At 48.1% G+C, this 26,139-nt stretch overlaps 5 protein-coding genes across 5 annotated transcripts; all 5 read left to right on the forward strand.

Annotated features, from left to right (window-relative positions):
* Positions 1–280: 280 nt before the first annotated feature.
* On the forward strand, positions 281–2,907 carry PIN3 ([PSI+] inducibility protein; the record flags this gene model as incomplete). The annotated part of the gene is made up of 2 exons (XM_031152247.1): positions 281–2,128; positions 2,191–2,907. The coding sequence occupies 2 exons, from the start codon at positions 281–283 to the stop codon at positions 2,905–2,907; spliced, it is 2,565 nt and encodes an 854-aa protein (XP_031003203.1).
* A 1,406-nt stretch (positions 2,908–4,313) lies between these two features.
* Positions 4,314–6,101, forward strand: MRS6 (Rab proteins geranylgeranyltransferase component A; the record flags this gene model as incomplete). Its single annotated transcript, XM_031152248.1, has 4 exons — positions 4,314–4,387; positions 4,454–4,572; positions 4,626–5,606; positions 5,797–6,101. 4 exons carry the CDS (start codon positions 4,314–4,316, stop codon positions 6,099–6,101), a joined length of 1,479 nt encoding a protein of 492 aa, XP_031003202.1.
* Positions 6,102–6,858: 757 nt separating this feature from the next.
* LHYA1_G007320 (putative oxidoreductase) lies at positions 6,859–7,926 on the forward strand (the record flags this gene model as incomplete). The annotated part of the gene is made up of 2 exons (XM_031152249.1): positions 6,859–7,186; positions 7,340–7,926. 2 exons carry the CDS (start codon positions 6,859–6,861, stop codon positions 7,924–7,926), a joined length of 915 nt encoding a protein of 304 aa, XP_031003216.1.
* Positions 7,927–18,627: 10,701 nt separating this feature from the next.
* Positions 18,628–19,835, forward strand: mtfA (C2H2 finger domain transcription factor; the record flags this gene model as incomplete). Its single annotated transcript, XM_031152250.1, has 3 exons — positions 18,628–18,970; positions 19,022–19,470; positions 19,521–19,835. 3 exons carry the CDS (start codon positions 18,628–18,630, stop codon positions 19,833–19,835), a joined length of 1,107 nt encoding a protein of 368 aa, XP_031003217.1.
* Positions 19,836–25,164: 5,329 nt separating this feature from the next.
* On the forward strand, positions 25,165–25,701 carry LHYA1_G007322 (uncharacterized protein; the record flags this gene model as incomplete). Its single annotated transcript, XM_031152251.1, has 1 exon — positions 25,165–25,701. The coding sequence occupies one exon, from the start codon at positions 25,165–25,167 to the stop codon at positions 25,699–25,701; it is 537 nt and encodes a 178-aa protein (XP_031003218.1).
* Between the last annotated feature and the right edge of the window lie 438 nt (positions 25,702–26,139).

The raw sequence follows: 26,139 nt of genomic DNA on the forward strand, positions 1-26,139 counted from the left end.
GATATAGACTTGCGGGGTGGAGGAGTAAAGCTAGCACGTACATCGTCGCCTGCCCTTCACTTTATCATATTTCCCCACCCACTACTTAAAGATTTGAATAACCCTTTGCCTCTCCAGATCAAATACCTCCAATAGCATATGAACAAGAACAGCTATACTATCAGCCTATCTGGCTAGGACTATATACTGCGCCGAGAAAGCCAATCTACAACAGAGTCGCTACAAAGAGCGTTGCCAAACTTCCCCCGTCAAAGCAGACCATAGAAAGTAAGTACTTGGCATGGAGCCAAAGGCGCGAACGAGCGGAGAGCGAAGTCATACTAACGGCTCAACAGTAGCTATGAGCTCAATGTCAAAACGAAGTTCACCGCCCAAAAGGTCAGGGCGCGTGGACTGGACGGTGAATTCGATAGGACAAAAATACACGTCCTCTTTCGATTCACATGACATGCTTGAGTTGAATCGACAGAAGATTCCTGCAAGGCCAATAAAGACTCCCATCCCAAGCCCAAGGATGACTCCAACTTCCAGTCCGGCCGAAACCCCTTCTTCCAGCCCACCAAAAAGATCCAAGACCCCTCTGTTCTCTCGTGGCAAGTCATCGAAAACGCCAACGCTCAAGTCAATGATCAGCTCCCCGAGTACCAGTAACCTTGACCTCGTCAACGGCCTCGCTGAGTATCAGCAGCCTACCATCATGTCAAAGCCAATAGCGCAACTGCCACGCAAACTAGCAATCTCGCCAAAGCATAACTATGGCTCTGAAAGCACTATATCTACCTATAGCATTGGGAGCATTTCTTCCCCAGAGAACTTCAGGGTCCTGCCAAAATCCGGACCTCCAACTCCAGTGGACCGATCTACCCGAGTCGACTCTCCAAGAGCATCTCCGAACAGTACCTCTGACCTGACCCGATACGACTCCTGGGGAACGTCATATTCTCAGCAATCATTCCCGTTTCCATCAAGTACCCACGCATCTGCGGCTCGATTTCCCTCCACCAGCTCCTCAGCCAGCTCTACCCCCGCCCTAAAGACCTACGTGTTCTTGAAGGATTCGAAATCTACGACCAGATTAAATGCCAAAGCGCCGACTCCAAGAGTGCCGTTTAATACTCGGAGCAAGTCTGATGGGATTCTCGACGAAAGGGAGGAAGATGATGGACAGGTTGGTCTCGGAATAGTGATGAAGCCATACAGGCCTTTGAAAGTCGAACAAAGGTCAGCCGATAGCAGCGGAGAATCCAAGACCCGCAAGTCTCGAGCAGACGGCGTGGTGGAGTATACAGAGGTAGCGCAAGACTTTGATTCCACCCTGCGCAGACATCGACGGAGCTCAGATGGGGAAGGGGAAGTTAGTAGTCCAGCTTTCAAAAGAGAGCCCATTCCACCTGGCTATAATGGCGACCACATAGAAGTCATCGACAAGCTTTTAGATTACAATTATCGTGGTCAAGCAGAGACGTTCAACAGCATCTCGAATCGTTCGGCGTCTAAAAGTATACATATTCGATCGGTTTTGCAGAAGCAGAGGTCACCCTGGTCGGCAGTTCGCTGCGCCACAACAACACCATCATCCTCATCCTACGAAACCCCCACTCGATCGGGCAGGGGCGACATCAACTTTAACAAAGAAACATCGCAACAACGAAGTGCATCGTCGCGAAATCCCGTGAAGAGAGAGTTTAATAGTTGCCAGTACAAGTACAAGTACAAGTACAATCACAGCACGACGCATCGGACTCCAAGCGGCCGCACAATCATCGAAGCTTATCGCGAAACTAGTGGTCTGAGTCCAGCTCTTCCGCCAGGAACTCCACATCACACTTACGGCCATCGTATCTACCAAGTCCCTTCAGACTCTCCCACCATCGTCAAAAGACAGCATCGACAGAATCATCCCACTCGTGCCGAACGGGGTCTCTTTTACTTCACCGAAGACGAGAATATTGCCATTCAAGAAGAGGTCAACTCTAAGAATCATAGCTGTGGCAAACACGAGCACTGCACCGACTGTCGGGAAACTGCATACTCCTTCCTCGAAAATAAAGCTATGCCTACCTCCATGCCCCCCGAGGAGCGCCAGAAGGTGATCAACAACAACAGATCCCTTCGAAACATCAAGAATGTAAGCTCATATTCACCAACCAAACTGTCCATCTTCAAAGCTGAAGCTAACCTTCAATACAGGAACTTGAGAACCTCGCAGAAGCAGGAGCCATCTCCGACGACATCTTCGACCAAATCATGGGCGTCCTCCCCTCGGAATCTTCCCTCGGCGGCTCCTCTCGTACAAACACACACGCAGCTCCCTCTCCGTCTCCAGTCCCCACCAACGCCTTTCAAAATATGCATGTCGCCGACCCCGCTCCTCCATCCTACAGCAACAGCAACAACGCAGCTGCACCGCCCTCTCTCCCTACCCGCAAAGCATCCACGCCATCGAAGCCAGAAATCGCTCGCGCGACAGCTCTATACCGCTATGCCGAGCCAGATGACTGCAACTTCGAAGTCGGTGACACGATTGTTGTCTACGAGTATATGAATGCCGACTGGTGGCTCGGAAAGAACGTGCGCACCGGGAAGGAGGGTGTATTCCCCGTTACCTACGTCCAAACAATGACCAATCCTGATTCTGCTCCTACCAACAGCCATTACGGCGATGAGAAAAAGAACGGCTACCCAGGCATAGCACAGCAACAAAACCACGGCCCTCCACCACCCGGCCCAAGCAATCCGTACAACAGCGACGTTCCTCCAATGCAGATCGCGGAGCAGCCTAGTGATGGGAAGCAGCCGGGTAAGGGGGGTGCGATGGGCAAGAAGTTTGGGAAGAAATTGGGAAACGCGGCGATTTTCGGGGCCGGTGCTACGATTGGTGGCAATATTGTGAACAGCATCTTTTGATTGTCGTTTGCCTTGGTAATTTTATTCTGGCGTTAAGGATTTGAACAAGTACGGTGCTTGCTTGTGCGACCAGTTCCTGAATCAGGACGGTCTGCTTTATGACGCTGGTCGGCAATTGGTGCATGACGACGAATAAAGGCTCTGTAGAAAGCTCGCCTGCCGTTCATTTTATATAGAGGCTTCTATGCCCACTACATACTAAAATGGATAGATATATTTCCCTCGAGACATACTCATGCTTGTTACCCGTCCCCTTTTCCGTTGTCCTCGGGGATAAATCACTCTCCGCCTTTCAAGCCCAAATTGCCTAACCTTGCACTACTATATATCTTCGACCTATGATCAAAAAGACAGGCATCTGACCGACTCAAAACCTTGTGTAGACTTACATGCCATGCCGATTCGCACTCTTTCTAGCTTTACTCTGTCCACTCCCCGTCTTCCTTACTCTTCTTCCCACCGAAAGAGCCCGCCCTCTGGGGCTATTCACATCTGTTCTAATCCTCGGAATATAAACAAGCGCTGTTAAGAAATCATCTACTGTCAAGGATTTTTGACGTTTGTTTATTTGTTTGTTCGGTCAATCCCGACGAGACTGTGCATCGCTCTCGGAGGAGGATTGCGACTGGCGTGTTTTCATATTGTGTTGTGTTGGTTATTCTCGGATGTTTACCAGTCGGCACAGCGGGTCGTGATCACCAAAGTAGATTCTGGGGCGCATGTACGACGTAATTATATCCTGGGTGCTTTACAGTAATCCGCTGCCTAGCGTAGGTAGGTAGGTAGGTATCCCGGGGCGTTTTTGGTGTAGGGAGGAGTCAGAAATGTCTTCTTTGCATGTGTTCCGGATCGGATGCAGTGGTGTGCGTTTATGGTGGTCGAGGGATGTTCTCATTAAAACCTTCCTCTCCTCCCTGTTCTTTGAATCCTCGGTACGGAAATGTGTAAAGGGCTGTTGGACGACAGATTCAGTTCTAAAGCACTGAGAAGCGACACGCCTCCTTGAATCTCTAACCAGTACTTCGACAGCCCTACCTACAAGGCTCAAGATTTCAGGGCCATCTGTCCATAACAAGGCAAAATATACCCGGACAATACCAAATTGTAGTGTATCATCCATTACGAACCGCTTCCTTCAGATCAGAGATTCCAGAGCAGTAGATACAGGATGCAAAAGTTCGTCTGCCGCCCAACATCGAGACGTCTACTGAAAGACGTCTCACACACACAGCTCCGTGTAGGAAGGCAAAGTTGTGGACGTGGTCGAGCGGATATAGAACAAGATCAAGAAAATCTCTGCTGAGGATTTCTGATGTAGAAGCTCGCTACCCATCTGGGACTAGCGTGAGGCTAGTCAAGCTAAACGCTTTTCTTCACAACCCGCACTTTTCTTTTGACTTCGCAAGATGGAGTCCTTGAGCGAAACAAAATGGGACGTCGTGATCGAAGGGACCGGTCTGCAGCATTCTCTGCTTGCCTTGTCAGTATATCTTGCTTGTCAACGATCTCTATAGTTCACATCTGACTGACTCAGCTGGCCGTGAAGAGCATTGTCCCGCTCCGACAAAAAGATCCTTCACGTCGACCAGAATGAATATTATGGTGCCGCCGAAGCCGCTTTCAGTCTTCAAGAGGTGGATGGATGGGTAGAGAGGACCAAAGGATGTTAGTTCATCTCTTCACTTGCTTCAAATTCGTTCAAAGCTTACATGGTATAGGTTCTGATGGAGCTCCTTTTCGGAATGCTACCTTGTGGAAGGCAGACGATGATGAGTCGACGAACTCAGAGAAGCTCGCCTTCTCTAGATCTTATACCCTCACGCTCTCCCCGCAAATCATCTACACAAAGTCGAAGCTACTTGCCCTGCTGGTGTCCTCGAAAGTCTACCGTCAGCTCGAATTCCAAGCAGTAGGCAATTGGTGGTTGTATAATGAAGTCGATGAAGAGCTGCTGAAACGCTTGCCAAATGGACGGGAGGATATCTTCCAAGACAAGAGCATTGATAATAGAGCCAAGCGGAGTTTGATGAAGTTTCTTAAATTCATCGTGGACTTTGAGAACCAAACGGGGATCTGGGAAGCATATGGCGACAGCAGCCTTCAAGAATTCCTCTCTTCCCAGTTCCAACTCCCACCACGCCTTCAACTTGTCATAGCCGCCTTGACGCTGTCATTTGACTCTCCTGATAAGACTACCGTGCGGTGGGCTCTTCCAAGAATAGCTCGGCATCTGACATCGATGGGAATATTTGGGCCCGGCTTCAGTGCTGTGGTACCGAAGTGGGGTGGAGGCGCTGAGATTGCGCAAGTTGCTTGTCGTGCAGGAGCGGTGGGAGGTGGTGTGTATGTTCTTGGTACAGATGTCGAAAACTCCCAGACTATCGAGTCCACCGAAGAAGAAATGCTGGAACAAAAGTTCAGCCTTTCTCTTTCTAATGGGGAGACCGTTACGACACGACATTATATCAATACCAAGGACCCGACTGCTTCCGATGGGATTGTGGTCTCAAGGATCATCGCCGTCATCTCCTCTCCTCTACTTCCCATCTTTGCGAGCTCGACCGAGGGCTCTCCACTCGCCGCTGTTTCAGTCGTAGTCTTCCCACCAAACTCATTCAGCCAGGATGGTGTCTCCCTGACACACCCCGTCTACATTATGATACACTCCAGCGAAACTGGAGAATGCCCAGTTGGTCAATGTAAGTATCCATCCCCTTTCTGTTTCTTTTCACTCGCGTTACATGATGATCCAACTTTATGAATACTTATCTACATTGTCTGAATTACTTTGACGATAACATACCTCTGACAGTCTGATGATGCTCTTGCTTTGCAAATTCTTTGATACTTTTACTATGGAAACTGCATAGCTAACCCATTGCATCATAGGCGTCCTCTATGCAAGTACACGATATTTCGAGAACAGCAAAGTGGTCCTGGAAGCAACCATATCCAAGTTTCTCGAGGCAGTGAAGGACAATGTAAAGTTGTTGTATACCCTCTACTACGAGCAACAACAAGTCACCGCAACCTCTTCCCTTGATCTCGCCTTTGACGATCAGATCCTGGACAATGTTGAAGAGCAATGGAAGGCAGTCTCAGGTTATGGCGATGATGAAGAACACCCCCCATTCATGCAATTTGCAGATAGGGAAGGCATGAATGCTGATGATGATAATGATGATGGGTATTAATGTATTCGGTTGGGGTACGGTCGGAGTATGGAGTTATGCTCTGGCTATTATATCAGTCTGCACAAATATCATATGTTCAATATTTTGCAAAATTATCATTCGTTCAAGTGAAATAATGTTCGCTCTGTGGTCCTTTCTGGGCCCTCTGGAATTGCAGGAGTGGAACCACAGTGTAGCCCCGCTGTGCGTAGAGGTGCACTCTGGAGAATATCTTTATAGTGAGTTTTCACTGTAATAACAAGGGCTGAACACAAATAGTGAAATGGGACTTCTCTTTCTTTGCAGATCTTACCAAGAGGAATATTCAGCTCCATATTTATTTTTACCCACCAATGGTTTGCGCCAAAGTCCGAGCCTCCTATGGAGATACGGGCACGGGGTTAGGCAAGCTGGCGGGGCGAGCTTCTTGGAAACATACGGACGTCAACTTTGGATTCTTAATCCTTACGCTTTTGTTTAGAATAAGAATTGCGGCCATTGCCTCGGAAAGTATTGGCAATCATTGGCCAATGTATGATGTTTGGCTCCACTCAGCGGCCACCACGAGTCGGAGACTGGAGGGACGGGGGCTCATGTCATATGATGGAATAGCTAGTTGCTGCTGAATACTACAATAACTTCGCAGCATTGAGAAAGAATGCTACTTAAAGAGTTTATATCCCGCAGGGCAGTCTCCCTTTGCCTCACTTCCTCACAAACTCTCGAATCGACCCACTTCCACACAACAGACTTCTCCATCAACATCCCTCATCTCACAATGGCTACCACTAAAGGCATATCTTTCAACCCCACCACCGACATCCCCTCCCTCGACGGCAAGGTCATTCTCATCACCGGTACCAATAGTGGCCTAGGGAAACAAGCCTCTCTGGAGCTAGCCAAGCACAAACCGGCGCTCATCTGGATGGCTGCTCGTAGTCCTGAGAAGGGCAATGAGGCAGTTGCCGATGTCAAAACCCAGGTCCAGGGTGTCGCTGTCAAATTTTTGGAGCTGGATTTGAGCTCTTTTGATTCGATTAAGAAGGCTGCGAAAACTGTGCTTGAGGAGTCCTCACGGCTGGATATTTTGATGCTTAATGCTGGACGTAAGTAACCGTTGCCGAGATGGAGGGATTACATTCATGCGTTGAACCATGGCAAACACCAGCTACTACTGAAGCTAGTGCTCCAAATTCAGCTTCAGCTACTCCTTCCTCCCATTCCTCTTTCGTGGTATAAAACTGACATCCCACCAACAGTCATGGGCTGCCCACCCGCACTAACAAAAGACGGCTACGAGATCCAAATGGGCACCAACCACATCGGCCACGCTCTCCTCCTCAAGCTCCTCACGCCTCTCCTGCTCAAAACAGCCAACTCCCACCCCGTGCGCATCATCAGCCTCGCCTCATCAGCCTGGAAGTATGCCGGGCCCGAGAAAATCCAATTCTCAACCCTCAAGTCCGTCGACGGCGTCACGCCCGTGAACCGCTACATCCAGAGCAAAGTCGCCAACATGATGTACCCCCAGGAATTCGCTAAACACTACCCCTCACTGACAATCGTTTCCATCGACCCCGGCGAAGTCAACACGCAGCTGTTCACGCGCGAGCCCGGCGATGCGCAGATGAAACATTTGCAGACGGAGGTGGTGCCGAAGGTTGTGAGGGGTGTAGAGGAGGGCGTTGTTAATCAGCTGTGGGCTGCGACGGGCGAGGGGGTTACGAGTGGGCGCCATTATGGACCGGTGGGGTTTTATGAGGCGACGGGGCTTGTGGTCGATACGGAGTTGGCGGAGAAGGTCTGGGAGTGGACGCAGAAGGAGCTAGATGGGCAGGCTATCTGAGAGCAGAGCCGTCTGTCTATCATGAAGCTTTTGACTAATATATGAATTTAACGTTATTATCTATTTTGTGAATGGAATGGCCAAAAGCCGGACTTTAGCTCTGTAATCAAATTTCACTTTCGCTCCACTCCTCCCTCTCAATGCCATTTTGTTGAAGGACATTGCGTTCCCTCGTGATCACTTCGCATCCACCACCGCTCGTTTTCCGTTTGAAGATTAAGATGGCTTTTCCAGATGGGCTGTCCGGCAAAATAACCTGGACGTCATATACCCTGCGAGACGCTGGTATCGTTAACAGACTGAAGTCATGGTCTTGAGGCTCTAGCAACGTTTCACCAACTAGATTGTCTTTGCGATAGTCCGCTTCCTCGATCCTCATTAATTCTTCTGCAACAGAGGCTGCGAATATAGCGTCCCAGATACCTTCTCTACTTGGAAGTGAGCGTAGGAGTTTAATAGCTTGGGTCCGGACGCTGTGAATCCGACAATGGAGGGCTGTGAAATATAGAGGCGGGATCCACTACATCCAAATTAGTACTCTGATTTTTGCACAGGACAAGACTGAAGACTCTCGAGTCGAGAGTATGAGATACTCTTGCAATTTCAACACTGTAAGATCAAGGAGTAGATACAAAGAGAGAAGTCACTTACACCAATATCAGCAGTGAAGTGGAACATCTCTAAGCCCGAACCCAGAGCAGGGTTTCGATTGAGAACAGCGCGAACAGTTTCCAAAAACCTGTTTGCACTAGTGATTATAGACACAAAACTAGGGCCGTGAGCATCGAAAGCCATCTCATCTTCCGGCCAGAGACAGGTGTGAACTAGAATGTTCGCCATGGTATAGTAGAGCAGCAGTAGCTGGTATCCAGCGCTCGAGACCTTATCTAGCTGGACCTGGAAAGTGACTCTAGACGCCTTGTAGGTATGAAGCCACGCCTGCAAGTTCGATTTGATGCGCCGTTGCACTTCGAGCAGGTTCTCGCCTGGATCGGAATACCCTGAGCGTTTCTGGCGGCACTGGCCCGCCAGGTAAAATATATCATTGAATAGATAATCGAGATTGTCTCTTGCTTGAGCGGGAGACTCGAAGGTGATAGGCAGCGGCTGGTACTTGAGCAGATGCGGGCTTGAAGGAAACCAGTATCCCTGACCAAACTGTACAGCCAGCAAAGTCATCCGCGTAAAAACTTCAACGAGCCAGTCATCAATAGGTTCCCGACTAGAGACCTGATCGAGCCCATCCAGCAGTTTTATACCACTCTGCAAGTGCACATTCCCCATACTATAGCGGCCGCGCAGAAGTTCCAGACAGACAAACAGCATGCAAGCAACAAGGGTGACACGCACCGAAGCCTTATCCTTGCCTGTGAAACGAGGCTCAAGAAGGTGCGTGACGGCCTTATTGTACTGACGCAGCGAGAACTGTTCCAGCAGGTCAGGATACCTCTTTACCCCCATCTCCTGCACACCGAACCACACCCTCTTGTGCACCGAGCTCAGCGCTAGCATGGCGTGGAAGATAGCTGGCTCTTCCAAGCTACCTCGCATGACTAGCGCGTCCCAGAACGACGACCCGAAGGCGCCACGGAACTTCACGGCTGTGCGGCTACAGAACCACTGCATACAGCCGTGTTCGGCCTGGCTCTCTGGGGCTACGGCACTGAGCAGGACTTGCGTGGTTGGGTCTGCGGCAATGGGAACGAGGTTGGTCCCGCCGCCCCAGACTCCGTAACCTTTACATACCCGTTTGGTGGACACGCACCGCACGCACGCAGGTCGACCCTCATCACACTTTACTTTCCGAAGACTTGGAGATAATGAGCAAAAGATCTGGAAAGTAGGCGTGTATTGACCAGGAGGGCTTACTTACCTATAATCAAGACCTCCGAGTTAGTATTGTCTTGTACAGGCAAAATCCAGCAGTTGAAACATTGTTCTAGGGGGGTTGACATGACACGTTAGAAGCTGCTCGGTTTTTGAAGCCTTCTACAGAGTAACTACTCCAGATATATTCGAAATCCGGTATAGATGCTCAATAAGGTAACTTACTTACCGACATGTTTGGCACCCGGATTTCACTTTCTTCGCCCTCGGATTGCTACCGCCTGCCTGCCCCAGACATCGAGACCTAGATACCTGATCGCGTCTCACACTATCCATTCCTTTCCTCTATTAGATGGTGTCTGGTGTATGTATAAAACCGCGTAAAATGGTTGCTGGATGTATATCCCGGTTTTGAAATCGCGCATTTGAGGTCTCGATGTGGGGACGATACCTCTTCACGTGACACGGATTTAAGCCGGATCTAAAGCTTGAGTCTTTGGTTCCTGGTACTTCATACAATAGAATTATGTCTAGCATAATTTGACGGGATTATCTTACTGGTCTAATTCTTACTGTAGCTCATTTTGCTTGGTTTTATATTTAAGGGCAATTGCCCTCAACGCACTGTACTGTACCCCTTTTGCTTAAGCGAGAGGGAAGAGGTCACGCTTTCTACATCAAGGTACTAAATATCACATTTACGAGGAGCAGCTCACACAATACATGAGGGGAAGCTAAGAGGTAGATACTTGAAGCAATAATCAAGTACACTGCGCCCGACTTTCTTAAAATAGGCTCTGAGGACGACATCTTGTATATAGGGAACAAGCTTGTAAACACTATCCGACGTATCCGTGAGTTCGAGTGATCCATCCCGCCTACGAATGGATAGATCGCTTTCTGGAGAATACAGACTGTGATAAGATGTCCAGCCATAATACTACTTCGACTGGAGCGAAGGCTGAATATGTGTATGTAAAGGACAGTTTCCATCATACTTCGAATCGAAGATACCTTCAACTTCCGTCCATTCACTAGATAGCCTCGTATGGAGTTGAAAGACTATGACGTTCGATCGAGCAGATGACCTCATCCTGGCATGTATCAAACGACCTTTTCTGACAATGCAACTAGAGACTCGGTGGTCGTCTGGGACTAAGTGGTGGCTAATATTATTGTTCTGAAGAAGGATAGCACGACAGGTCTTTTGGGTGAGCAAGTCGCAAGCGTGAGTATTGAAGGCGTAGGGACAGCACTGAGTAATAAGACTTCGGGTGCTATTGGACAAGTGAAATGCAGAACAACAGACTTTAGGGAATTCATCTAAGCCCATATAACATTTGAGAATGCTCACCGTGATAGCGTCACAGGTAAAAGTGCAGGACTTGAGGCGAGCAGGGAGAGACCTTGACTTGATTGCTGTACCGCGTCCCCGGAAATCATCGACTTCAAGCACTGCCCGAGGGTTTCGTATCTTCTGCTAATGAGTTTTGCAGCTAAGGTGCGGCAGCTTTCTTTTCATCGAGGTCATTCACTGGAGGAATAGTGCTGTAAACATCAATTCACGGGAAAGTCATGTGGTAGATAGAAGTTGAAGGTATACATACCTGTTGCCCGAGTGCATTCGTTGGGCCCACTCCACCAAATTCTCTATGCCGGCTTCCAGCTTGTTTACTGGCGTTTACACCCATCACATTTCCTAACTTCATTGAAGTGTTCCCCGCAACTAAACTTAATCACGTTTGGAGCTACTCCCTATAAAAGACTTTATGCCGTGCCGTCTTCTTAGTATGCCCCAAAATAATATTTACACTGCCCTGTTGAGTAATACAGTGGCAATGATTAATTCATGCTATGGTACGTAACTTCCCCGAAAAGAGTTTCGGAGTATCTCAAGGATATTGCAGCTCCGATGATCGAAACGATTGAGTTGGGAGACTCACCACCAGTGTCTGATTTAAAGTTGAGTTTAATCTAGAAACTGTTCCCAGAATAGGAAGACACATGAAAACTTATAGGGAAGATTTCCATATTGCAATGCCTTTTTGCACAATAGGCGTTTCGTATCAAATGTCTTTGTCCAGGTTTTAAAGCTTGGTGTTGGTTTCAACGTGAAAAGCTTGTCAAAGAGGTTTTAATTCTAGAATTATGCATATTTGTCTTCGCGGTGTGGAGTTTCAGCGATCCAAACAATTCTCTCTTGATCGTTTGAGAGGGCTATGAGACATCCGATCCGCTATTCTGATGTTGGTGGGATCTGAGCAGCTTTAAGAGATGATCCCTTGCATATGCAGTTGTGTTTGAGAAACTTCAGAGGATCGAGGGAGTTATTTTTAGGGAACTATGATCTTTTCTCCAGGAAGATGAAGTTGTTGATGTTTCGAAGCTTGGACCTGGTTTCAGCTGTTGGCCACGAGGGCGTTACGGGATAAGGCTGATACACGAAACGACATGTCGAGTACAAAACATGGGACAAGCATGAGATGATTTTGAGGAAGTAGTCCGGATAGATCTATATTGATAAAAGTCATGCTCTGACTGGCTGTGAAGCGATATTCCAACCCGGCCCCAGGAAAGTTGCATTCGTGAGACAATCTTTTGGGATCAGAAGCTGTGGGAATTGCAATCATCGACATAGGACTGCCTGTGTTCGTTCTAGCGATTCACTCAAGTCATAAACACCCAGTGAAGGATTGTGGAAGGTTGGAAGCCAAGAATTGTAGGAATGGGTAGCTACTTCGGAGTCCGTACCTTCGTATGTGACGACTTCGTGCAAAGCGCAAACTAGACTAGACTAGACCCGGGTCTTCCACCAAAGAGGATCTCCCGAGGGATTGGTGCCTGTGCTCCTTACCAAACTCTCATGGAAATCGGTTCAAATTTTGACTTACCGAGAAGTTAAGATTTAATATATCGCACCTGCAGGACGACTCGTCACGCGAATGAACTCTACCCCCACGCCGTAAATCCCCCCTATCAGTGATTTTTTACCGTCACCCACAGGCCGTAGTTTCGGTGCTTCTATTTCCCCTACCGTCAAGTTTACAAAGATAAAACCGGAGGCCGAAAGGGGTATTTTCTAAGAGACATGGTATATTCTGTCTAACGCCACCAATATTTTGGGCCTTGAAGCGTACAGGGAATGATGCAGGAAGATCCGGGGTATTACTTGCTCTCCACGCTCCTGTGCGGCAGAAAAAGAAAAAGAAAAAGAAAAGAAAGTCAGCCTGGATTCAGCGTTCAAAGAAGCAAATAAAACGCAAAATCAAGAATCAATAATTGCTACAAGCGAGGTGGTCGAATAGAGTATGATTATCATATTTCAGATGGACGTAGGGACTTTGCTCTTGGAGAATCATAACCTTGTACCCCGCTGCGAGAGAACGCTGGGCTTGATAGGAGTGACAGTGGTCTCTGGCATGCATCGGGCATTTTAAAGGCATTTGAAGAGGTTTGGACCAGTAATCGTACTGTAATTACGCCGAGAAAGCTCTGATTTGCAGAAAGATATTGAAGTGTTCTGCTGTGCTGTGACTTTACACGGGCCCACGAAGTGCGTGCTGCAGACTGCAGGCTTTTGCCAGTTCAATTTGGACAAGAGCGGCCGTCCGTATGTAAGAGTTTGCCTTCCAGGCTTCGGTCAAAGCGAAATCCTGCTATAGATGTGGATATGCAGTTGGGAGATAAAGATGAGTATGTTGAAGCGTTTCTTTACGGTACCTCCGCCTCAACCTTGGTGAGAGATAGATACATTCTACCAACGTTCCTCGAAAGCAGAATTGAACGAGGGAAACAAAATGTGTGAACGAACTCGAAAGAGAACTTCGTGATCTTGTTCTTATGATTATGTGGTTATTTTTCCTATAATAAGGATCTCCAAATAACAGATTAGTCATTGCAATTACGGATGCAAGAAAATAGCCGGAATAATAATTACTAGTCCACAGGCAAGATGATCGGTGGATCTAATGCAGGCAGGGGTTTGACTGACTCGTTAGTCGAGGAAGGATGATCACCAGATCCAATCTGGATGTGTCTTTAAAGATCCTATTATTCCATGTCGAAACTTCTGAATGGGATTACTTCGCGGCCTTGTTCGGGTGTGCATCCCGCGGCTTGTGCATGCCTAGCCCACGTTGAGATGCTTGACTAGGGCAGGATACGTTACAACGGTACTGTAGCACATTAATGTATAATAAGCGTTGATATAGGTCTGGATGTCGAGGGTGAAGGTCTGCGTCTTGAACGGCCACGCCGAATATACTTAAAGGAGCGTAATGCACCACAACGCCGCCGTCGTGACATGAAGAGAAAAGCAAGTCGAGAGTTGCGCGAATCCAGAAGAGACAGAATTGAATGCTGAACTAGCTAGGCTCCTGCTCTTAAACATAAGACATTCACACCCTCGTGGGCTAGACGCTCTGATATCTGATTCAATAGAGAAATCATTGCGGCATTTGCGCGTCGAGTTATAAAGCTTCTCACTGTTGGCAAAGGATAGTTCTCTCGGATTGTTTATTTGGTACAGCAACTCGAAGCGCCTCGGCTCACCCTATAACCTGGAATTCATTGCTGAGTGAGGTCTGAGCTCGATCCTCCTCGAGCGGTGATTATCGACTTCGAGATGAGGGCAGAAACATTGAAGCGGCCCCATAGTGAGGGAATACGAGTAACTGTATCCGCGTTAAAGCTACAGGTGTAGCCATATGGACGAATAAGATACTCGAAAGTGCCGTTGACTTGTCGGAAAGTACTTGTGTACATCCTTCGGCTGACCGGCCACGGCAGATTTGGAGCGTCGTAACTTTAAAGATACTTCGTAACCAACAAGCCAGATTTTTCGGATGATCGCTGTCCCCTGTTGGCCATTATTCTCTCCTTGCATTGATCCTGGGTGAACATCATATATCTAATATATGCAGATAATATGTATCCTGCCTGGAGTCTCCTGGTACTTGTTGTGCTACCACATTGTAGACCATGTAGAATTTGACTCGCGTGCTCTGCGCGTGTCATACAGAAATATAGTACTTATTTGAATCAAAAGCGAAAGATTGATAGCGGCCTTGTTGAAACGTGGAGTCTGAACGTCTGCCGTTCGTGGCGTACGGGAAAATCTATTCCGTCCAGCCAAAGGGAGCTCCGTGCAGGCCTGGGGTTACGGGGCATGGCTTCCTCTTACGGGCGCGTGCATCATGAAATTGCGTGGAGGTGCTCCTAGGTTTTGTAACCCCTTTGAACTTGGCCATCGTTCAATACGGAGTAAGCAAATGTCCAAGTCTGATGCGGCTGCATGCAAAGGAAGCAGTGATATCTTCGTAAGAACAATCACATAGAAGAAGCCATGGCGACGGATGTGCCGTCCTGGGGAAGCTTTAGGATTAGGAAACCCATGTGGCTATCAAGCTTATTCCTTGTGTTGTGAACCTAAAAAGCTGTTACGGGGTAGGGGTGTCGAAGGGCTGGGATCTAAGGAACTCCCTGTAGGTTTAGACCAACCGCTGTCAAGCGATCTGATTTTCCGCGCCGATGACGACGAACATCGTAAATATCGTACGTTTATATCTCAGCTGGTAATAATAGCCACCCAATAATAATGAGTATATTCAAACCAGATTTATGGAGTATACGAAGAACATCATACTAGCAGACAGATTTGACCCAAAAAGGAATACCTGTTCTCACTAGACCTACCCGTACTCTCACTGGTACTGGAGTATAATCTTGAGGTATTTTCTCTTGATACCTGTAATTTTGGTGGTGTCAGTACAGCTTAAGACCATTATTGTATTGAATCGTGGGTTGAGCATAGACGTGGACGAAAATGCCAAGCACCCCACTAATAATACCACACACATGAGGCTTTGGGATGGCTGGGATGTATCGACACTTGCAGCAGAATCATCTCCGAACAATCCACGAGGCGACAAATCCCATCACACTGCATTGCGGCGACATGTGTGCCATTTTCAATGCAAGCCGGGCTCGGTGGAGAGTGGGGTGGAACTCCGTAATAGGGGTTCAGAACTTCAGACAAGCAGGACGCAGGAACTTACCGTAGAGAGTTGTCGTTCCACCATGGCCTCAATAAAGAGCGCGTTGGGCTATGTCTTGTCACAGCCGCCGTTGCCTTTCTTCTGTTCACAACATCGAAAGCCCCAAAGCTGCGGGAAAATCATGCAAATTTGGGCACGACGCGCGCCTCAAGCGAGAAAGGCTTTGCCAAAGACGGAGCGCAAATTGACTGCAAAATGGGACGGCATCCTAAGATACCGGCAGCTTTCCGAAATTTAATCTGCGATGATCGATCTTTGTGGATATAAATATTCCTATAGCGCTGTTCTTATTGGCTGGGAGCCAGAACGCATTAGGACTTGAGCAGATCAATGTTGCATCTTGCCTGAAAGTCGAGTTTCAAAGCCGACCAGACTAGAATTGATAACGTGAAATTTGAGCCTCTTGTTGAAGAGGTCAATGCAGAAAAGTAGCATTGTATCGCCTCTCTTGCAAGCTGCACTATGGCAAAAGCGTTAACAGTGAAGATACGCCGTAAAACCGTATAGAGCAGCAAAGGAGCGCTACCGGTTTGCGTCCACCCACCCACCATGGCAAGGCTTGCAGCCATTATTGAGTACCGGTAGAATTGTAGCGTGTGTAACTTTAAGCTAGCTTCGAGAATCATCTTCACATCTGTTCAAGTTCTGAGTGGCTACCAGTCAGGGAGGTCGCAGAAAGCCATGCCATGTTCCGTTGCACCTGTCAGTGACTGATCTGCATTACCCGAGCATCAAGGATCAACATGGCGCTTTTTAGCGCACCGACAAAACCTTTAAAGGGCATGGGTGTCATGGATCCCCGACGTGGTGGGCTGTAACAGGGGCATCCGACTCGACTCGACACCTTATGCTGGCCTAGGATGTGCTCAGGGATCTGTAACCGACCTGTTGCCTGGTAATATGACGGGAAGTGGACGACTGGAACAGTGAAAAATGCATGAATGCCTGGCGACAAAGTTTATCGAGTCTACGACGATGGTCGTACGAGTACGAGCGAGAAGCGGCATCATGAGACTACTGAGATCTATACCCGCTTGGCTTGCAGACTTGAATAGTTCATCGCGATGTTTCTTCATTGTCAAAACCACTAATGGAGACAATATATTGGGCTTGAAAATAGAAGCTGCGAACCGAACCAGAGGTCTCTCTCCCGAATCCCCAAGGTTCCATGGCAACTTCCCGCGCCCTTGCGCCGGGAAGATCCAACGGTGGCAAACGTGGCTGACAGCTGGATCAGCAGCAAGAAAAAGTGGATAGCCGCGCCGACTTGCACTGTTCCAGGGTTCTAGAGTAACTCTAGGCACATGTCTAATTCCGACGGCTTTTTGCAGCCAGTTATCGTAAGCCAGATTTATACTTGGACCACTAGAAAGAACTAAGATCTACATCGCTTAAGTCCTCCACGGTTGGTCTTGCCTGTCGAGTTCTTCACCTGAGTATACGAAGTAGTACCGTAGCGTATTAGAGTAGGGAGGACAAGTAGTAAAAGAGGAAGCTGCTACCTCCCTCTTGTACACAGGTGTGTACTCGTTCCTGCTTCATCCCGAAATGCAGTGCAGTTGACCATTTGAATACTACATCAACTGTGACCGACCGACCACGCCTGGTTTCTGTCAAAGATTCTGACGATACTCTGCATCGTGCACCACCGCCAAGGCGTACAGTAACACCACCGAAATACCCTGCAGCTTATCGTTCAAACCCTGATATACCACGGGCCTTTCACCGTTTAAGCGAGCACCCTGCAGACGCCAAAGTGGCGATCGCTGGTCTAGGGCCGACAGGGTGGGATTGTAAATTTACAGGATTTACAAACCGGCCGCCTTTCCAGAAATTCGTCCAATATAGCCCAAACAGCTATTTTATCCTTATAAGAGCCTCTTCGCAGATGAACTACACTTTTTCTGATCGAGATGCGTGAAACAAGATAGTTATTCGAAAGAGGCCTCGAAGACTAATGTCCAGGGATGAACTATCCCACATGTAGAAGTCATATTCAAAAGAAGTCCGCGCATTGAACCAAAGTCAACATCATTTTCCCATTTGCCGGCAGGGGCCAAGCTGCTGCAAGCACCAAGAACATCTGAGGTTTGCAGACTTCCGTCACCCTCGTCTCATGTGGCCCCTGGCTGGTGGTCAAGATCCTGGCCAAAACATCTCGAGGGGTTCGGCAGGGAGGCCCTGCAAAATCTGAGATAGCTTACGCCTTGAACGGGTTATACTCCGAGGCACGTCTGCATTGAAGCAGCACTACAAACAAACCCTAGCCGACCGAGACGTGCTCATTGTTTTGGGGGTATCCACGACGGGGGCTTTTCAACGGTCCGCATCTACATCCCTGGGCGCTTCCCCGGGCATCTGGAAAATCATCACTTTGGACCACCAGATCAAGCACAAAGTACCGGACGAGACTAGCTATTATTAAGCCCCATACCGTACTGCTCCTGATCAACCCGCCCACTTCTTCCTCGGGGCATCTGAAGTCACAGTCCTAGTCCCGACCCACACCAATTTCTGAGACCATTATTATTCCTTTGATACCTGCCGGGATCTGGGTGGTGGATTCACTTGATCGCCGCCCACACATTGAACTCGGGAGATCTGATAAATATCATCGATCCCTCACACACCTCTGAAGCCTTGCATTCGCAGGCGTATTCAACAACACCACGGTTATTTATCTTCAAGAACCTTAGGAAACATAAGACAACTCCAAACTTAATACTTAATCGTAGCATCGTCAACCAGCCATTCCTTCTCATCCGCTTCAGTCAACTCGAACGTCCTACGTGAACCACCTAGAACTTGGATCCGGGCCATGAACCTCTCCAGTCTTGTTCACGCCGGTAGATATCAAGCAGGACAACACTTTCACTATTCTTCGCGACCGGAACAAGCGATGGCTTCATCGCTGATAGCAAACCCGTACACTGTTCAGGCAATGCCGCAAAGTCAAGGATACAAATATGTGACTGCACCACAACCACCTCCTTCACCACCCGTGGACGAGACTTCCAAATGCTCCTTGCCATCAATCTCAAGTCTACTTGGACTCACAGAGGGCCAAAGCCCACAAGAGCAAGCGCCACAAGCACAAGCACAAGTACAAGTACAAACACAAACACAGCAACAACCTCAACCTCAACCTTCTCAGCAACCAAGTGAGTACCTTTGAGGACAATTTAGAGATCAATATAGACTGACCGCTACAGCATCGCAAACTGTCAGTGAATATCGACCCGGGTCGAGTCATCAACACTATGGACCATCTCCAGCCATGAGCACGCGGGGCATCCTTCCGCCCACCCCGCCAATGCAGTCTGAAGCCGGCTTTGACGGGCGTCAATCACCTTCAAACGGGTCGACTTCAGGATACTCGGTAGCATCTGCACCGGGTTACTACTTCACCCCGCCATCAGTATCAGTATCGGCCATTAACAACGTCGAGCCGCACGCTCAACGGCAACACGTTCAAACCATGCCCCAGCGAAGGGTTTCCATGCCAGCGGCAACTATGGCGTACAGTCAAACACCATTCAATGGCCAATACGCCATGTCCCCTAGTCAGCAATCCATGAGCTCGTACTATTCAAGTCCCATGCAGCCAACACCACCCCAATCGCAAATATCAGGCCTCTACTACCAAAGACCTCTTCCTCAGGTATGGCAGTATTTGAATTGGATAATTGTTCACAACTAACAACTCAATAGCAATTCCCACCACCATTAATGCCCGTTTCAGTGACGCTCACTCCCTCATCAGGAGCAAACCCATGGCAACACCACCACTACATCTCGCCATCCTCTGCAGCATCATTCCCGCAGTCGCAAGACCGCTACATCTGCCAAACCTGCAACAAAGCTTTCTCCAGGCCGTCCAGCTTAAGGATTCACTCCCATTCGCATACGGGCGAGAAACCCTTCAAGTGCCCTCACCAGGGATGTGGCAAGGCGTTTAGTGTCAGGAGTAACATGAAGAGGCACGAGCGAGGCTGTCACAGCTTTGAGGGCGGTGCTATGGTATGAGATTTTTTTACGGGCGCGAAAGCAAGACACGACATACGCCTGCCTGTTCTAATGTATAAAGTACGATCTTTACTTCTTTTTTTCCTTTCACTTTGCGCGAAATGTGTCGCTTAGATACCCGTCGTTGGTTTTCATTTTACAAAGTCAGGTTATGCATTATGGAAGAGGCGTATTATGACGAGTGGTTCGTTTTGGGCATTTACACCGGAGTTACTTAATGAGAAGAGAGGAACGGCATGGAGTATGAAGGAGCAAGAGAACCGACATTATGGTTGGATGAGAGCAGATACAGCATACACGAGACGGATGGGAGCTGCGACGTCTCCTTTGCTTGCTTTGCATATGAACTTCGAAAGGGGAACATTCGTTGATTGGATGGGCAAAAGAAAGGGGCGATACCCGGAGATGAGAACCATGAGGTACAGAGCGAGATAATCTGTATCATTTGTAAAGTAATCGAGAGAAAAACAGTCAAATCAATAAACAAAGAAACAAACAGAATACCAGAGATCATCGCATTCATTCACGGTTACCCTATCCTTCTTTTCAGGTTACTACGTACTCACCGAGTCAGCGGTTCTGTGTGACGGTACCCCGGCCCCCATTTAGCCATCCTCCCGAGCGGCGATCCGCCGCATTGGGTATGCTTACGACGCCTAATGTCCAGCAAGCTTATATAATAAAATAGTTTCAATAGCATACACGGAGTACAAAATTAAATAAAAGGGCACATATGGAAATCAATACAGTAAAATATGATCCCGTCACCAGGAACCCCGGACTAGATCCTAAGATTTATTACCTTATTATTCCGAGAGCCCGTATAGGTTTATCCAAGGGGTCTTGTAACATCTACAGACGCACACTTCCACCCAAACCCACCAGGAACCACCCTGTCATCCACGCCTCCGAATCTCCCATGGTCATGGATATGGCACAGTAAGGCTACCTATGCCACTAGAGATTACCTATAGCTTGCCTTGCTTACTCGCAGAGTACAATAAGGTATTGATTGCACGATACGATAAGTAAATGTATCCTTCATCATGGTTAATATAATATTCACGGATGACCCCAGCGGCGTCTAATCTAGGCCAGGACAGGCAATAATGCAGCCCTATTCTGCTTACTCCGTACGCTCCACCTCTGCCACGCTAAACCCTCAATATCAGCCCATTATGGCGAAATACCAAGAGTCTACGGAGAGAAGTCCGTAGCTTATGCAAGCACAAGCAAAGGGATTTTCCGTGCGGGATGTGCCTAGGTATTCACTCGATATAGTATAGAGACTAACTAAGATAGATTTACTGTATCTTCTATAGTTCTAACTCCTAATTGCAATTTACCTACAACAACTAGAATAAACGGCCTGGCTTCTAGCGGAAATCCTTAATTTATAAGGCTTACTACTCGCCTTTTTTTTCAAGCCTGAGACTGGTTCCCTTTTTGCTCCATATTACCTGCTATTATGACCATTTAGAGGGTCTGCTAAGGCTTGAGTGAAAGCCAATCTCTTTAACCGGTAATGTCAATTGGAGAGCTTTGACGTTTATTGCGTGTAATGCAGATCTATGCTAGGGTAAAGAGCCAGTTATAAGTGTAGGATTTGTCCTGTACACGCTAAAAGGACCCAGTTTCAGACTTATAAAAGAAGCGCGAGTAGTTCGTTGCGTGGACGGGTGGAGAAGACGTTGATAGCGGGGTATTCCTTGCTTAGAGCGGAGCGGACCCCACTACTTACAATACTGTACTGTTCGTACCTCCGTATGTGATGTACAAGGAACTTCGTATCCGTATAAAGCGGGACGTCGAGGGATTAAGTTTCGAGCTTGGGCTTGGCTGGGCTGGATGAACCTTGTTAAATTGTTGTGAGGAAGGGAGGCTGAAAACTATATTTACTCCGTATTACTGCGGTATTGCTGCGGTATTGCTATGCGTTTTTACTTCGTATGATTAGATTTGGGGTTCATTTTATGGTAGGAAACTTGGGTAAACTGTCCGGAAAAGGAGGAGGGATCGTCTAGCGTTCGGCTCATGCGTGGAAGATCGAGCCGAAGAGCTTTGTGGTACAGATCGTCGGTGATCACTGACGGGATATAAAATAATCGCCGAATCGAGCTGATCATTAGCTATTAAGTAAATACCGATATTGTACCTAGGTATGTGTCCTTTTCAGTCCATTACTATACTGCAAGTTATTGGAAAACAGGTTTGGTATTGTACCAGGTACCAGGTACCGCACAGTATTGTATCACCAGACAACCAAGCGCATGAATTGAAAACATTGACAGCAGCATCTTGCATACCCTCATCCGAAAAGTTAAAAGAATCCGAAACTTGACACTTCGGTTGATTGACACCTGCAAGCTTGGTTAAGGATGGGACGGTGGGACGGTGGGACGGAGGGACGGCTCAGCGTGCATGAACCATCCGAGCGCCTGTGCCTGCGAAGCCCCGGCGCAAATCATCTGCTGGGGTTGGAAACGGGCCGTGTTGGAGGAGCGCGAGGGCATTGCATTGTGGTGTGTTTGGAAAATAAATGGATTTTGGAGATGGAAGATGCTGCTTCCGTGGGTAAAAATAGATTGAGCTCGACTTGTTCTGGTGGAGAGAGAGAAAGAGAGATGGAGTGTGGGAATTGGAAAGGAAGGAAGGATTGAAGGGGCTTTTTGGGGGTGGAAATTGCGTTTACGGCAGATGATAAAGTGGATGTTTGGTCGACACCAAATCTTGAAATGGGATCTTCTTGTGCATCTGGACTCTGAAGATCATTGATTAGGCCGTTGGTTACAGTAGGGTATCGCAGGGTTTCTCGGTGAGGCTGTGCATTCCGAACCAGGCAGACCAATTCTGGCTGTTCGGTAGGTTGGCGAGGTGTATAAGAGAGTGCTGCCCTCAGTTCACATTTCTATTTGCTACGTTAATCGATCTTGAGAATGATATCGAAATCAACATATAGCTGTGGGCCGCTGTTTGGTAGCTGCCTTGGTCGTTCCAGTACAGCATGTCGAAGGAGGTCCTCAGGATTTGTTGCGTACAAGATCAATTTGTTGTGTGCCGAGCGTCAGTGAGATGAGAATGAGTTCAGGAGTCATTATTCCATGATAGCCTTTGTGATCTCGAACATAAAAATTTCAAATGATTCCCCAACTCTCTGGCATTTCTCGCTCGTAGACCTTGCAAGTTGCTGACAACTCATTCCAGCATATCTCCCAGATGTGAATTCACGCCCGAGGAGTTGGTCGTGACATTTACGATGAGAAGATTCTACACTTCTATCAGACAGCACGCATGTCTTCATCATCTTCGTCTCACGGCCGATACTCCCTGTTGATGCCGCGCTGATGCAAGCGTTTACATCATTTGTTCCGAAGACTGAGTGCCATAATCTTTGCTGGGGGTTTGTGAAGAAGAGTCTGGCTCGCATTTCTGATTCTCCATCTATTTGACTAGCTCTGGTAGAGGGCATCAAACTTTAGTGAGTTCAGTTCTTGCTTGTAGGGTTTGATATTGCGACCTGACCGCGTCCAATTTGATCATGCTACCGGAGCAGTCTGAGTCCTAGACGCCTAGTTGGTGTCTCTCAGTTAAAAGAGATGGATCCATAGAAGAAATTTGGGTTGTCCAGCAGGAGAATCACACTCGTGGGGACATGCATGATCCGAAAAGCTCAAGTGTGAATTGCTACCATGGTAGGACCTGTATTCATCGTCAATGGAGTGAAAGCATTACCGACTTCCCATCTCGTAGATTCGTAAATCAGAGTTTCGACCCCGAGCATCTGATATCTGATTACCTCGTGCCGTCACCAAACCGAAAAGTTCTCCGCCGCCTGCTGACATGTTTCAGCGGTCTTTGTAGGCTGAAGCTGAAAGATAAATCACGGTCTTTCAATAACTGGTGATCCTCAATTGGAAATATCACAAATGTGTAACAACCAAGACCAGTGACCGCTACAAACATTCTCCAGACTACTGGAAGAACCTTAAGTTGCTAGTAACAAAGTGAAGACCATAGGACATGAAATTCTATTGAGTATATGTTCTACCATAATGCCATTACAACATTAGATGCTGGTCGCTCATGATATGGATTATTGACAGCTCTGTAATCAATCCAAGTATTCGATGCATTTCTTTCATGTGACAACGTGGTGAACGCGAGAAACGCCGCTTGAAGCTGTAGTTTCCAAAGCGGCAGCATCTTATCCCTTGATTGAGAAGCCCAAAGCTCAACACAGCTATTTACTAGACTCTGTAGCTTTTTGCCAAGTCAAGTGTATGATTAAACGCAAATGAAATCATGAGATAAACGAAACATTGAAGTCTTTAAAGTGACCCAAGCGACGCATGCTGCTGACATAGATGCTGACATACCGGTATGAGTAGATCACCAGCAAAAAGCACTACAAACAGGAGGGGCAACCTTCCTTTCCCGATATACCGGTAGTAGCCATACGGAAGGAGATGTTCCGCGTAAAAAGCAACACGAGGCCTGGAATCACGCTGACTTCGCGATCGATGAGGCTCAACTTGCCGTCGCGAGAAGGATTGGACCTGGCGATGATCATGGAGATGGTGCTTAGCTACCCAATTGCATAGAGGCTCTGTTTGGTCTTACTGTAAACAATTGTGCAGTAAGGGCAAGGTTTCAATTAGCGCTTATGCACCCCCCAGATTTGGGAGAATGGGATTGGGGTCCGCTCAGTTACTCGTTCTCGCTGCTCACGGCTCAGCGAGACATGATGGATCTCGGTACGGGGTATTTCAGCGTCTACTCAGCCAGTAGTGAGACCTGACGCCGGCCCGGGAAGTTTCTGGTTGGTGTATCTCTCTCTCTCTACCTCGATATCTTTGTGTGGATGGAGGTCACCTCAAAACATTACTCAACCACACCGAGCAGCCACAGAAAAAGAGCCGACCTTCCTAATACCGCAAACTCAAGATCATCCCGGCAATAACCTCTATATTACAAGCCGAAAAGGTCGGTGAAAGCGACAGTGGCTCTTCTCACCTGATCCATTTGTATTTCTTGTTTTTGGGGTGGAAAAAGCAAAAGCACCAAAAAGTGTCGGTTGTTCGTCGTCGGCTCTGACCGCATCCACAATTATTCAACCTCCACGGCCATCCTCCTTCTCTCTCCCCACCAGGGAAGCTTCTTGCCATGATCAGCCGCCCAGTTCAATTACCATGAAGTTTACAGCACCTTCGCAGCAGCTCTCTGTGAGGGTGTCGTCGTCTCCGTCCAATACTCCCGCACCTAGTACCAGCACCAGCTATAGCTGTAGATTCGCGATATACAAGAGAAGGGCCCACGGCCACCAACCACCATGGCATCACCAGCCAATTCCGTGCCCGATACCCAGCTCGGATTAACGAACGACGAGATCGCCCTGCTGCGCCATCACCAGCAAGCCGCCGCCGTCTCTACAGCCGGCGGATCGTCCTCCTCTCGAGCAGCTTCGCGCGCTTCCTCCCAAGGTCTCCTCCTCCTCGACGGCCACTCCCTCGCAGCCCTTGGTCGCCATTTCGATCGCTTGATGCAGCAGATACAGGGGCGATTGGACTATCTGAGTGACCAATCGCAGATGGTGGCCCAGCAGCAGTACGATAGGGCCGGGAATGCGATTGCGATTGCTGATGCGGAGATTGCGCGGTTCCACGATATATTGAGGCAGATTGACGAGCTGGAACTGGATTTTGATAGGATCAGACATATCAGGGATATCGTGAGGAGTTATAGGCAGAGGGTGGAGGAGATGGAGGAGCAGTTGGAGCAAAGTGGTTCTAGCCATCGACATCGACATCGTCATCATGGAGAGAGCTCTGGAAGCTCAAGGAGACATGGTCAGCATACTAGGAGATGATGCCTGGGTGGACTGTTGAAAGATAATGCCAGGAGAAGTATAAAAAGTGGTCACACGACTGGGGAAAAGTATGCTGGGGGTGTATTTGGTTCAAATCCATCAGTATGATGGAAGTGAACGAGCAAGAGATATTGGCCTCACGGCTGGAAGATGGAACAGCCTCGCGGCTCACTACTTTGGCGTTCATGTTTGTTATGGGGTCTTTCTGTTCTGCTAATACCCTTAAAAGCGTGGATTATCGGGATATTGTTTATTATGTAGCGTCTTTGCGAGCGGTTTTAATTTTTACGGCGGCGCCTTTCATACGTTGCTTTCTACATACTTTCCATTGCCTTAATTGGCCCGCATAACGACCTTCAAGTATGTACTTTCAAACTGGAAAGCCAGGATTGCAAATATATATTATGTCCGCTTTGGGAGGTCAAAATATTATACCTC

This window comes from Lachnellula hyalina, assembly GCF_007821495.1.
Source record: "Lachnellula hyalina strain CBS 185.66 chromosome Unknown contig00131, whole genome shotgun sequence".
Classification (NCBI taxonomy): Eukaryota; Fungi; Ascomycota; class Leotiomycetes; order Helotiales; family Lachnaceae; genus Lachnellula; species Lachnellula hyalina.